The 14103-nt window shown below is 49.2% G+C and overlaps 1 protein-coding gene across 1 annotated transcript in view; it reads left to right on the top strand.

Annotated features, from left to right (window-relative positions):
* The first annotated feature begins 285 nt into the window (after positions 1-285).
* CRBN (cereblon) overlaps positions 286-14103 on the top strand; it is a 28970-nt gene continuing 15152 nt past the window's right edge. Inside the window, exons 1-6 of the mRNA XM_061551740.1 lie at positions 286-495; positions 2216-2355; positions 4158-4360; positions 11247-11408; positions 13070-13220; positions 13768-13830. Coding sequence (XP_061407724.1) covers positions 435-495; positions 2216-2355; positions 4158-4360; positions 11247-11408; positions 13070-13220; positions 13768-13830 — 780 coding nt within the window. The 5' untranslated portion in view covers positions 286-434. The remainder of the gene's footprint in view (positions 496-2215; positions 2356-4157; positions 4361-11246; positions 11409-13069; positions 13221-13767; positions 13831-14103) is intronic.

Below are 14103 nucleotides of genomic sequence, written 5' to 3'. Positions count from 1 at the left end.
CTTGGCCCCGCCCATTTATGGGTAACCCCGCCCACTTCCCGTCTTGGTCCCGCCCACTTCCCGTCTTGGTCTCGCCCGTTCATGAGTAACCACGCCCACTTTCTGTCTGGGCCCCGCCCATTCATGGGTAACCCCGCCCACTTCCTGTCTTGGCCCCATCCACTTCCTGTCTTGGCCCCGCCCATTCATGAGTAACCCCGCCCACTTCCATCTTGGCCCCGCCCACTTCCCATCTTGGCCCCGCCCATTTATGGGTTACCCCGCCCACTTCCTGTCTTGGCTCCGCCCTTTCCGCGTCTGCTGCAGAGCCGTAAACACGCGGGCGGATATCCAAGTGCGTAGTGGCTGACAGCGGCAGTGGCTACAATCACTCGCGCGTTCGTCTCAATTAACTCGCCAATTAACAAAGCACGCGCTCGCGGGCAGCGCGAGACATGGCCGACGACGAGGACGACGATCGCGAGGGGCTACGCCACTACCTGCAGCAGATGCCGGGTACGCGGCGGCAGGGGCCTGTGTGAGTGAGGGAGCGAGTGGGGTGAGCCGTCTGCTTGCCCCAGACAGCTTGCCCTGTGTGAGGGAGCGAGTGGTGTGAGCCGTCTGCTTGCCCCAGACAGCTTGCCCTGTGTGAGGGAGCGAGTGGGAGCAGACCGCTTGCCCAATCTGCTTCTGTCCGGATAGAGGGGCATGACACACTGGCGCGATTTCGGCCTAGAGAAGAGATGGAGCTGATGTGAACGGGGCTGCAGTGGACCTGCCAGTGATTGGTACCAGCGGTGTCAACATCGACGTCTGTGGAGGAGGAGGCTCCTGGGCAGTCGCCCTCCAGCAACACAGCGTCTCGGCCTTTAGTTACCCTCGTTTGTGATCACCACCAGATGTGGCGATGTCAATCGGTGATTGTTGTGTACATTGAGGATGGACTGGGTCCTGCCATGCATCTGCAGCCACTGCCGGCTCAAGATCGGAATGTGGAAGTGGCCCTGTACACAAACGCGCACGCACATCGAGAAAGAGGAAGTGTGGTGATGTGTTCACAGGTTGAGCTGGCCGCCGAGCACATCCTAAACAAGTCTGGTATTTATATTCTGGTATTTATCTCCACCCAGTGTGGTTAGGTGCATTCACTACGATGGGATTGGATGTTTGGTGAACCCAAGAGTTTTGTTATAACCGCGCAAAGCTACAGGCTGTAGAGTCATTTTATTTCAGTCGAAGTTAATGTTTCTTGGCTTTAGAGACTCCATAGATTTAACCCAGCCAGTGACGTCTCCACGACATCCATACATGTTCGATTTCTCTTAATTTGGCCAACTCGGATGTGTGTGTGTGTAGTGTGTCAATTGTTGATCTCGACGCCACGGGATCTTTACCATCCCCAAGCGAAGCAGACGACGCACACAGATCCGAGGTTAATCACATCCGCTGTGTTTATTTATCAGCGCCGCTGCTGGAATATAATCGCGAACCTCTAACGTGCGGCGAACGTGCAACCGCTCGGCCATATCAGCACCCCGATGGTGATGATGGTGGTGCTGGTGGTTTAATACGGGCACAGAGGAGGAGATCATCATCACGGCCGCCGTCACGCGTGGGGGGCAGCCTTCACGGCTCGTCCATCAATTGGCACCGCGAACATTCCCTGCTGCGACCTGCACCACGTGCCAGGCGGTGAGGGTGACGCAGGGTGAGTGGTGTAGGGTAGCGTGTAGCGCTACCAAACCCATACCCCTCTCAACCCATACGGTTCACCCGCATTCTTGTACATTGAAATGTCGTTTTCAGATCCATACGGCGTACAGACGTTTGAATACGGGCAAACAATGTTGTCTATTTGTGTTTCTCTCTTGTGATGGTGGGACGTTGTAGGGTGAACGTTGATATTTATAGGGGCACGGGGTGACCAATAAGGTCTGAATTGGTCTGTAATAAGGTAGGCACTGATAAGGGGTTGACAGACCATCCGAGTTCGATTCCCGTTCACGGCCAACACCAGCGACGATTATCTGAACCGGTCCTGGGACTCGGCCTCAAATGAGTTCCTGGTGCGATGTGTAAACATTGCGACTGGGGAGACAAAGGCGGCCGGGCGTGGTGCTGGCCACCCACCCCCTCGTGTGCCGTGCCGGTCTTCACAGGTGCTCGCTAACAGCACTTGCCCCAACAGTCTGTGAAGGCTACACGGGGGATCTTTGTTTTGTGGCTCTCTGTGCAGAACTGGAGGATGTGGAGGACGTGGAGGGGGAGGTGGAGGAGGAGGAGAGTGAGTTGGAGGTGGACCCGGGAGACGAGAGCGATGACGGGGAAAGCCCAACCATCATCAACTTCGACTCCACCTTGCCCGCGCTGCACTCGGTACGCGTGCCATGATCCTTCCATCACAGCCGCGGGGAATCCACCCAGGGAGATTATCACAGTCGTGCCCAGGAGCTAAAGCTAACTGGCACGTGGAGCGAAACGTCGGACGGAATGCCGAACAACTCGTGGTGCAATCCGTAAACACGTGGGAGAGCTATAGCCACAGAAATGTTTTCATTTGGCATCTTGGTATTCTGTATTACTGGATGGAGCTGGATGTAAACATATACTAGGCCCCTTCGGGGCAGCCTGTCAACACTAGACATGACTGAGTTTGGAACCCAGTGATTTCTTGCAAGCGTAATGCTGTTGTATGTATGTAATAAATTATAATCGTGTGCCCATGGCCAGATTCCAGATGTATCTCTTTGTGTACAAACTGATCATGTGCTGTCACATTAACTATAACTCACAAAGCCAAACCAGCCAAGAGTTTGCCTGCTTGAATAGCTCCTGTACTCGTGAAGTATTGCTGCTTTGCAACGCCCATGGGCAATGGACAGTCAGTACATGTTGTTTTGCACAGAGAGACGCACTGTTGGGTTCTTAGGGGCAGCATGGTGGCGAGATGTTAACTACCTCGCCTGGTATACAGGAGGTCGTCGGTTCGATTCTGACCCTTACTGCTGTATATTTCGAGTTTGCATGTTCTCTCTCCCTGTGGCTGTTTGGATTTTTCTCCAGGACTTCTGGTTTTTCCCTCCATGTTTATAAACGTGCGTTTTAGAGTATTTGGCTGCTATACATTCCCACGTGACAAATCCACTTCGTTGAACTATCATTTGTGGCCAGGTTGCTTCTGAAAAAGAGCTATTTAACTCAGTGGGCCTTACCTGGTAAAAAAATGTTTAGTTTTTAGTGTTGATACCTTTTAGTGGTTTAAATGTTTATCGGAGCTCTTTGGCAGTGTCCACATGGAAACCGACGAGATGAAATTGACCGACAGCCGCCAGCATCGGTGAGATTCACCATCGTATAGCCGATGCCTATGACATGGAATTGGTCCTATTCCACCACAATTTCTGCGTAACATTCAGGCAAGAAGGGAAGATCTGCAGAGGCCTAGACAGCCAACACAAATCATTTACAGTAATGCAGTGTTTTTTTAACTCAAAACGTCAATAATGCTGTGGCTGTTAAAGGGAAATATACCACAGGCGAAGTTTGGGACAATGTCCCATCATCATTTGTTTTTATGTGCTCTGGGTCATTGCCCAATATGTCGTCTTTTACTCCTTTTAATCCCACGGTGATATTGACGAACCTGCCGAGTCTCTGCTCCTTGTGCTCGTGCACCACTGCCAACTTGGCAGCGTCACCAACTCACTTGTTAATGTGTATGTGTGTTGGGTAATTATTAGGCTTTGAATTAATCCCCAACAAAATAAAGTGATTTTGCTCCCCACCTCCTCCAAGACGTGCGACCAGCATGGAATAGCCACTAGGTGGCCTCGGCATGAAATAGTCTTCCACCAGTAGTGGTCTGGGCAAACCATTTCAGGTTAGGTGAGTGTTACGCTGCGCATGCTTCTGTGCGCGTGCCACGGGAGTGGGTACTGCGTTGCACTACACACCCGACGACCAGAGTTAGATTTCTGCTCACAGCCAACATCGGCAATGAATAATCTGAACCGGTCTTGGCCTCGTCTAGGTTGACTCAACCTTAGAAGAGTAGCTGGCCCGGTGTGTAAACATCCCCCCTCGGTGTGGCACCATGCCGGCCCCGCATAGGTGTTCGCTAACAGTACTTGCACCAAGCGTCTGCGTGGCTATACGGGGGGCTGCTGCTGTGTTTGCAGTACCTGGGCACGGACCTGCAGGAGTACAGCGGACGCACGGTGCACGACGAGGAGAGCTGCCAGTCGGTGCCGCTGCTGTCGGGCGGCCTGACCATGCTCATCCCGGGACAGACGCTGCCGCTGCACCTGTTCCGCCCCCAGGAGGTGTCACTCATCCGCAACCTGGTGCTCAACGACCGCACCTTCGGGGTGCTGGCCTACAGGTGTGTGCACGTGTGTATGTGTTCGCGTGACTCAACCTCAAGTACCTAGTGCGGTGTATGAATATCGCCACTCGGGACACAAAGTTAGCTCAGCGTGGTGTTGGGCACCCACCCCCTCGTGTGCCGTGCCAGCCTTCATAGGTGCCCGTTAACAGCACTTGCCCCAACGGTTTGTTAAGGCTATACGGGAGATCTTTGTCTTTGTGCACGCCGTGCCAGTCGGCCGTATCTCACAAAACGGATACATTTCCCCCCTAGCCGGAGAACAGCTGTAGGAGAACGATGTTGTCACTTGCAGGTAGCCAGGATTGGTTTGGATTTCGCTGCTGATGTTAGCCATGGCAGGGAATTGAATTTCGGTGGCCGGAATTGATTGAACTGCTGTTCCACTGCTCTACGTCTGTGTAGTTTATGACATGATAAAAAAGTCACGTATTTTTTTTAATACGAGGGAAATCAGGACTCCCTTTGTTCCTATTTATATTTTCTTTTATACTTTTTATGCCTCTACAAAAATGATGCATTCACCTGCACAGAGGATAAAATGTTAGTGTTCTGATTCACTCACGTTTGATATGCAAATATGTCAGTGTTGCATATATTAATATGCAACGTGGACCATTCAAAGGGATAATGCTGTTCGAATGGGAATTTATTTGGCAGTAAAACATCGACTTGGCCACTTTAGGGAGCTGCCTGAATGCAAATTGCGGTCATCTGCGAAGCACAGATTGATTGTGTGGTGCTCTCCGAGTGTCTCTTTTGTGCATTGGCGAGCACGGTACTGGGCAGGAGGCACCCAGTTTGTTTTTCCACTGCAGAAGCTGAGCCGTGCTGCTTGCATTGAAATGCACTGATGACGTGGAACGCTATGTCAATCCTCGGTGTACCAAGAGATGTCACACGCAGTTAACTCGTCATTGTGGCTGGGCCTGCTTCACCCAAAGCCAGATTCCGATGTCTCGCTAGGTCAACGTAGCACGCTTTGGTTCTGGAAAACTTGCCAGATATTCCATTTGATGGGATTATCCAGGTAAATTATTTGAATAAAAAAAGAGTTGTATCAATGCGTTGTAGATTCCATGCATGTGTGACCTTTCTACCTCGCATGACGCTGTGGTGAATGTCGCATCTCTTTCAACGGGCGGATTGTGAGAACAATTCTACTTCAATTGACGAATTGATAAGCAGCGATGTCGTAGCACGCTTGAGGAAGTCATCCACCAGCGATATCACAAGGAGGCGCCATGACTGCGCTGTAGAGTCCTCCTCGAAGGCTGAAATCGATGTTTCAATGTTACAGGTTTGTATGTATGGATATACACTGAACTTTCTCGCACTGTACGCAGCCAACCGTGCTAATCGGAGGTGCAAGGAAATTATCGCGACAAAGGTGGGATTTGAACTCACGCGTGCAGAGCGCAACGGATTCGCAATGCGTCGCCTTAACCACCCGGCCTCCTGGTCTTGTGTCCATTGTGCAAGCATCAAATAGCGCTGGATTTGTTTTCACCGAGTATTGCTCAACCCTGAATAGCAATTGAACTTTAAAGGGAAATGTTGTTCATATTGTGTCATCTTAAATGATGATGATGATAATAATAATAATGGTAATGATTCAGTTCTGCTGTCACCCAATAATCCGGGGTGTCTCAGAGCACATCACACAACATCTTAACTCAACTCTTTTGAAGGGCACCCCCAGTGGCAGGTGCCCCTGTGGGCACAAGGCGTCTCAGCTCCTGGCCTGCAAATGGGCATTATTACTATGTATATTCCCAATTGAGTAATTTGCGGTGTAACTTTCGAACATGACAAATCTGGACCCTGATGCCAGCACACAATGGCCTCCTCTTGCGAATGACGTGGGGGAATCTTTAATGTTCATCGTGAAGTGGACGGCTCCTAGCGTGATTGTGGTTATGACACACGGCAGGAGTAACTGGGGCGGCCGCTGCCTTCGCACCGCGAACCTCTGTGACAAGCGGCGAGCGCGCTTCTGCTCGGGCCGTGTCATGTTTACAAGAGCTGTTGTAACCCCTCGTTCTAGACGGACGGATGGAACTAATGCATTCAAGCATTCAACCTTTGTTGAAAAGCGTTAAAAAACGAGCCCTAAATACTGTGTGGAAATTGCAGTGGGCGTTATTAGTTTTTCTTCCAGCAGGACAGTTCGTGTTTCTGTTGTGTACATTGAAATGGAACGCACGCATTCAACAACCTTGCCAACAGCGCATGATGGTAGAGAAGGGGGGTCCGTTTAGTGTTAGCTAAGTCAAGTTGAACTCAGTATTTAACGGGGGTTTATTTTTGTTCTTCCACAGTTTGATACGTGGGGTCAGAACATTGTAAATGTCACTGCCCGCGATGATAACGGCGCTTACGAGGAGGCAATGCGAGGAGCAGCGATCCCCCGCCTGCTTCGCAACGGGAAGATGAATGAGTCAGCGGCGGGTTGCAGAGGGCACGCCTCGCTCATGAATAGCGACCGGAGCTGCATATTATTCATCATGCTAGCTAAATGCACTGGCATGAATGGAAATTTGGTGCAAAACCTCGGCTTATACAGATTTAAGAGGATAACAATTTTCATTGTTAAGATAATTAAATTTCATATTGGAGACTCGTATTAACAACGGGCGGATTATGCACGCTGCCTTCCTCCGTGTGGCTCCCCGTGTCTCGGGCATTAGCAACAAACTATGAATCGTAAAGATACCTGGGTACGCCTCTCCGAGGCCTGGGTAATTATACGTTTCGCTCGGTGGTGAAGTTGCGATTGCACAGCCATTGTGCTTCCGCTTCAACCGATTTGGCCGTACGCTTGAGGGAGGGTGCATTGCCAAGCGAGAGAACAAATACTGCGTAGCTTTAGTAATAAAAGTGAGTATCGCAGTTGTTTATTCAAAACCTCAGTTGGTGATTAAACGATTAAACACAGTTCTCAATATGGGTCTCAGCCCTTCTAATGAACACATTAAGACGATGTGCGTGTAAATCCACTGCTGGCTGAGGGGTTATCCACACTGTGTAGGGTCGCGGGCGTTGTTTGACTCGACGGGCATTCATCGTATACGGAACCGAAACGTTCCTGAAAAGTTGTCCATGAAGCAATATTCCGAATATGGAGCCCTATTTGCCCATTGACTTCCATTAGATCATTGGAGATGCATTCCGACAGGATAAAAATGTGGCCCCAAGACATAATAATATAACACTTAAGAATGCAGAAAACCTCTTTTAAGCACGTGTTTGCGGGAAATCTATTGTTTTATGATGAATAATTTAGAATACTCGAGATAAGTTGTGATATAAATAATACTGTACATTGCTTATATCCAAGATAAATGCTTTAGAAGATATTTCTGCTATCACTTACACTTAATCGCCTCTTTCCAGACATCTTTACTTACTTTGATTTCCAGACCAGATGGAACAAATCTGGATATTATAATCAAAGCAGCGGAACCAGCTATTGGATCAAAAAGATCAGCCTAATTGACCAAATGCTTGCATTAAAAGATGATGCTTCTGTTCAAAAAGGGAGATGTTTAAAGAATTACAGGAACGTTAGCCTCTTGTCACACTTATAAAAATTATTTCAGAAGACCGCACAGCGAAATGGATCGTGGTATCATGGGACCAGCTGCGATGTGAGAATACATTAATCGAGCAGCGAATAGAACATGGGAGATAGCGATGATGAACAGACTGTTCATCAACACTCCAAACCAACGCTGCTGAGATCCTCGGCTGGAATCCCTCGGCTGGAATCCCTCCACTCATCCTGGGGTCAATCCACTCATCTTTGGTTAAATCATGTTCTCAAGTATGGAAAGTTGATGGTCCTTACCACAGTCACCAATGACTGCACAAAAACCCATCGGGTTGAATTTGATCTCCATTTACCCTTTGGCAAATGTGACCTGTGAACCAAACCTGCGATTTGGTTCCTTTGGACGAGCGCTCCTCGGGGGACGTGCCGTGCGAACTTGCATCGCTCGGGGTGGCGGTGACGTGGCCCAGCGGTCACGCGATCGTCGCTCGTTGGCGCGACGTGGGCTAGCGGTCATCGCTCGTTGGGGTGACATCGCCCAGCGGTCGTAGTTCTTTGTGGGGCTCGTGATTCAAGCGTGGCAGGCCGTGGGCGACACTGCAGGTCCTGCTACTCGCTTTGAGAAGCGGAGGCCATTGTGTACCGATGTCATGGTCAAGATTTTCCACATTTGAAAAAAATTCCGCCAAATGCAGTGGCGGCTCCTGCAAAATCTCTCAGGGGGGGCAAATGTCTGGATGATTGATAAGGATAAGGTCCACCCATGCAATGGATAAATTAACAGCTTAAGCATGTAAATGCAAATTCACTTCATTAATATTAATGAAAAATAAAGTAACTCTTACAATACATCTTGTTTGTTTCTATACTCACTATTAATACAATCCACTCAAGTTTCTTTTATTAAAGATTCCACTAGGTGGCGACAAATTATATTGTTGGATGAAACGTGCTTACGTATGATGACGTAAGCACGTTAGTGCGAGCCCTCCCGGAAGCCATAGAGAATGCATTGGAGCGCCCGCCGTTCGAAAAAAAACATCTTTGAATGTAAGTCTATGGGGCCACTCGGGGCGATTCTCAGCCGGAGTGAAATCGCCCAAAAAGAGGCGGTAGTCCAGAACGTGACATGACGCTGATTGGACTATATCCAGAGGCACAGTGACGGCTAGCGTGACTCTGTGGTTGAATGACATTGGTGGTGCGTCGCCCAATTGCCCTAATGAAGAAACCGCCTCTGGCCAAATGTCTCCGTTGGGATGACAGACAGTGACATCGCCTCCCACTATGAAACTGCTGTGGACTGTGTGAACCGTAATGCCCTCCTTCGTCATAGCCTCGCGCTGCCAGAATAGCAAATATAGCATATTTACTCAATTATTGTTAATCACGTGGTGTGGATAAGAACCCTAATTTAAGCGATTTCCGACGTGATTCTGTGACATCGTCTGCCGTAAGCCGTCCTCTTGACAAAATGTGATGCACCCTGCTTGCCGTGAGCGTTGCGCATTGGAATTCGTGGTCCCAAGACACTGATGCCGATAGTTCACTTGGGATTTATAACAAAAATAAAACCTATTAAAATTACGAAAAAAGAATTTATGTCTTCATATATAATAGCTTATGGCCGCTATATCACCTGCAATGCAAAATTATCCACCTACCCAACCAAATTAATACACATCACCTGATATTTATACCATTGAAGCAAACATTGAAAGATAAAAGCTAATTTAATGCATGGGGCTTTCATTGCTTTGTCTAGTAGAATAGGGAAAGTCGATGAGAGATAAAAGCTGGAATTTACAAATTAACTTTGAATAAGGGGCTTGACGGTGCAGCCTTCCACCCCAGAGTGGGTGTTGATGCTGCTATACTTAGAATTTCCAGGTTTTACCTTAGGTTGTCTTTAAGTTTTGGACTAATATACACGATCAAAAATTGCCATTTGTACCAATTACCCACAGCATGCCTGTGTTAAAATAAATTAAATAACCCTGTGTGTCCTGACTTTTGGGCCACTCTGTATGAAAGAAGCCTATTGGCTTCTGATCTATTTCGTTACTTATATTCTCCCCAACGATGCTAATGACTGTTTTGAGATTTTTCTGGATCATTTCAGCCTAAAGTGAGTACCCAGTGGCATGACCACATTGTCTCTGGTGGGACAAAGGGAGGTGTGGTTATGGCCACACCGTTGCTGCCGTACCAGTTTCACTGGGCACTCGTGAACAACACTCTCCCATGTGACCAATTACAGTTTATTCTCACACTCGAGATACAAGCACACAACCATGCATGTAATAACGTATTATCTACAATGTTGTCAATAATGTATTGAAAAGTGACCAATTATTAATGACAACAAGAATTAGAATACTGGAGTGTTACATATGCGGGTCTGTTCCCCTGTATGGATGTGGAATTCGGAAAATAACAACAAAAATGTGCTATTTTATTCAGGATGTTAAAAATTTCATGGACAAACAAGTTGAGTGACGGAAATGCATTATGGATAGCAGGTTCAAAAAATACAGAAAGGCAAGTTCGATTTCTTGGACATGTAATGAGAAAACAAGAGACTGAATGTCAAGTTTTGACTGGGAAAGTTATAGGTACAAGAAGCCGGGGAAGACGGCTAATTAAGTTGCATCGGAAATTTTAAGAATTGGGTGCAATTGGGAGGAGTATCTAAAAGCAAGGTCGTTGAGTAAATATCACGGAGAGAGCTGACGTCTTTGAGAGAGGACGTCGGGCTGTAGAGAGAGAGAGAGAAAGAACGTGTATATTACATGCAAATGGTACAAAGGAGTGCAAACAAGCAGAACAGAATGTAATTGACAAGCAATAAATGAAACGGTACAAATTAGAACAATAAATAATGGATTCCTAAGTGAAACCACAACCCGGGATCATGATGGTTCATCACATCACAGGAGGGGGGGCGACCCCTTACGCGTACGGCGGTGGCTACGCACGTGGCCCGCCGTCCAGCGCCTCGGAGGCAGCGAGCCCCCGTGAGTCGCGCAAATGGGCACCGAGGCGCCGTACCCTCGGCTCGCCGGGAGAAGGCGGCACGGAAAACGATGACTCCACCTGTTCCGTCTTTGTGGGATAGACTGTTGCCCCCCGCAAACGTTGGTTTTCTCCAGATGTTCTGGTTTCCTCCCACACGTAAGCGCTCATTAATCGGCCAATTACACCGTCGCACATACAGGACAGCAGAGCTTGGAGGGGGAATTTGCTGCCGTGAGCGAATATCGTGCGGCGGTGCGTCACGATCACCGCCGATGTGTACGGCTGAGCGTGCGTGCATCTGTGTTTGCGCAGCCTGGAGCCCACGTCGGGGCAGCCTGTGGCATCGGAGCTGGGCACGACGGCGGAGATCGTGCAGTGCAGCGTAGAGTCGGAGCACGGCGTCGAGTCCGTCAAGCTGAAGGCCGTGGGGCGCCAGCGCTTCCGGGTCATCGAGGTCCGCACACAGGTGGACGGGTACGCCCGCACAGCGCTCATTCGATCATCCAGAGTTCGCTCCTCATCAGTCAGCATCCTTTCATCCGTCACTCCTCATCAGTCAGCATCCATCCATCACTCCTCATCAGTCAGCATCCATCATCTGTCACTCCTTATCAGTCAGCTTCCATCCATCCGTCACTCCTCATCAGTCAGCATCCATCCATCCGTCACTCCTTATCAGTCAACATCCATCCATCCATCACTCCTTATCAGTCAGCATCCATGAAGTCATCCACCACACTCACTATCATCCAGCACTCAGTCACTTTCATCCAGCTATCGCCATAACTGTTTAAATCAGTTTTAAGTTTACCTGAACCAAAGCGAAAAATCTATTGGTTTGACTCCCTTCTCAGAGCAATGTTTCCTCATTAAACCCAGTCGGTTGAAATGTCAACATCTTCTTCCTTTACCTTTGGTGACAGTAAAGAAAATATACATCCTATATATAGTTTTACCTACTGTGTAATTCATCATGTCAGTTCCCTAGAGCAGCATTTAGCAATGACACCCGACAATATTATCGTGACAGGATGAAGGGAACTAGAACCCAGCAGCTGCATAATCGGAGGCTAGCTGGTTAAGTGTGCGTGTGATTGTCACAATCGGTACGTGTGTCAATGACACCATCACGCAGCAAACTGCGCTACTCTATGAACGGCAAAACCTGGGTTACAAACCGAGTAACCTCCGAGCTCCAAGGTCCAAGCCCCGTTGTGGCTCCCTGGGTCTTGAACCTGTTCGCGCTTGCCTAGAGTTTGATGGTTTCAGCGCGGTTCACGGATTCGATGCACAACAAAGGCAGAAGTGCAGCCCTGCTCACGCACCTGCTGGCAGAAGGGCCTCCACTCGAGGGAGCTCCTGAGAGCCTGACTTGTCGGTATTTTTTGGCCGACTATTCCAGATATCTCCTCTGGTCAGACATCATAGAAGAGGTAGAAGTACCCCCACTTTACCCCACCACATAACTGCGCCTCCCCCTTTCATACCACTGGGTGGACAGAGGCAGTGGTGGCATCACCGGCTTTGTCCATGATGATGACATCTTGGTTGTTATTCCCTCTGGACATTTCCTGTTTATCTAGAGTCACCAGTATTTCACGGAACCCACCTCATCTTCACTGCATTTCCCCCGGGCGTCCACAGATCAGGTTGAGAAACCCCTGTGTTTTGGAACCCCCTAAGCACGATGGATCCTAACGGAGGCTTGAAAATGTCTTTGAGATCATTTGGCCCTGACCCCCTTGTAGGCGCAGCTTTCTTGTACCAAAAATAAGCTACGCCTTAACCTGTGGGAGCAATAAGTCTGACGAACGATTTCCCAAGTTATATCTCGCCTGTCGACGTACTTTATCACGTTATCACATGGTGGCCAAAGACTGTCCACTCGCTCCTGCCTGGCTCTTCTCCTGGCGTCCCTTTTATACGGTCAGACCGGAAGTGACCTCATGGGTTCAACCAACGGAGCGTCTAACCAAAAGGGGGTTCTAAACAGTTGGAATATTCCAAGTCAAGTATGCCCAATCTGTTAACAAATGTATGACAGATGGACATCAAATGTGTACACAGAAATAATACATTCACTTTCTGTCTCATGGCTCTTACCCCCTTTCCCCCTCCTCCCCTCCCGTGTACAGCAACAAGGTGGCCAAGGTACAGATCCTGGCTGAGAAGACGATGCTCTCGCCACTGGAGGGCGCCCGGTGCGCGTCGCTCTGCCGCCAGCTGCCTCCCTCGCCGCCTGCCGGACCCTCCGCCTCGCCCCAATACTGGCGGCGCTACCACAAGGTGGACCTGCGCACAAAGACAAAGGTCCCCCGTGTAGCCTACACACGCCGCCATCGGAGCAAGTGCTGTTAGCGAGTAGCACCTGGCTGCCACTGTCTCCCCAGTGCTGATGTTTAGACACAGCACCAGGTACTCATTGAAGGCTGAGTGGACCTCGGGGAGGCCTCGGACCGGTTCGAATATTCCTCGCTGAGGTTGGCCGTGAGTTGGAATTGAACTCGGACTTATGGATTCATAGTGCAGTGTGCTAACCACTACGTCACCGTTCCGCCATACATATAAAGACAAAGATCTCCCGTATAGCCTTAACAGACTGTTGGAGCAAGTGCTGTTAGCGAGCACCTTCGAAAGCCGGCACGGTACACGAGTAGGTGAGTGACCAGCACCACGCTCGACCGCCTTTGTTGTTCCATTGGCGATGTTTACACACCACACCCGTACACACACACATGCCTACCACTAATTAAATACTTCCAAGGACAAACGCGTGTTGGACAGCATTGCATAATCCATGCGTATGCGTGATTTTTTCCAACTTGTTTTCCAGAGGAAGTTTCACTGCGCCAGCCTCACGTGGTGGCCGCCCTGGGTCTACTCTCTGTACGACGCCGTGAGTGTTTAACCTCTCCCTGGGTCTACTCTCTGTACGATGCCGTGAGTGTTCAACCTCTCTCTTTGCTCCCAGTCAACGCTGCCCTCCAGCTGCCATCGGCTAAAGGAAACCGCTTCTGGCATCGGCCAAAGTACAGTGTTGAGTCCTCGTCTGTAAAATGGGTGTTAAATACCCTGCAATTCTATTGTTCACAGAAGTAGGGTGTGTTCGCATCGTTGGTCAAAGCACTACATTTGACAATAACACATTAAATTGAATTGCAAACCCCTA

The sequence above is a fragment of the Lethenteron reissneri genome, chromosome 15, assembly GCF_015708825.2.
Source record: "Lethenteron reissneri isolate LAM-NWPU_2019-01 chromosome 15, ASM1570882v1, whole genome shotgun sequence".
NCBI classification, from domain to species: domain Eukaryota; kingdom Metazoa; phylum Chordata; class Hyperoartia; order Petromyzontiformes; family Petromyzontidae; genus Lethenteron; species Lethenteron reissneri.
Note: the sequence above shows the minus strand (reverse complement) of the source record. Positions and strands in the feature narration are given on the sequence as shown.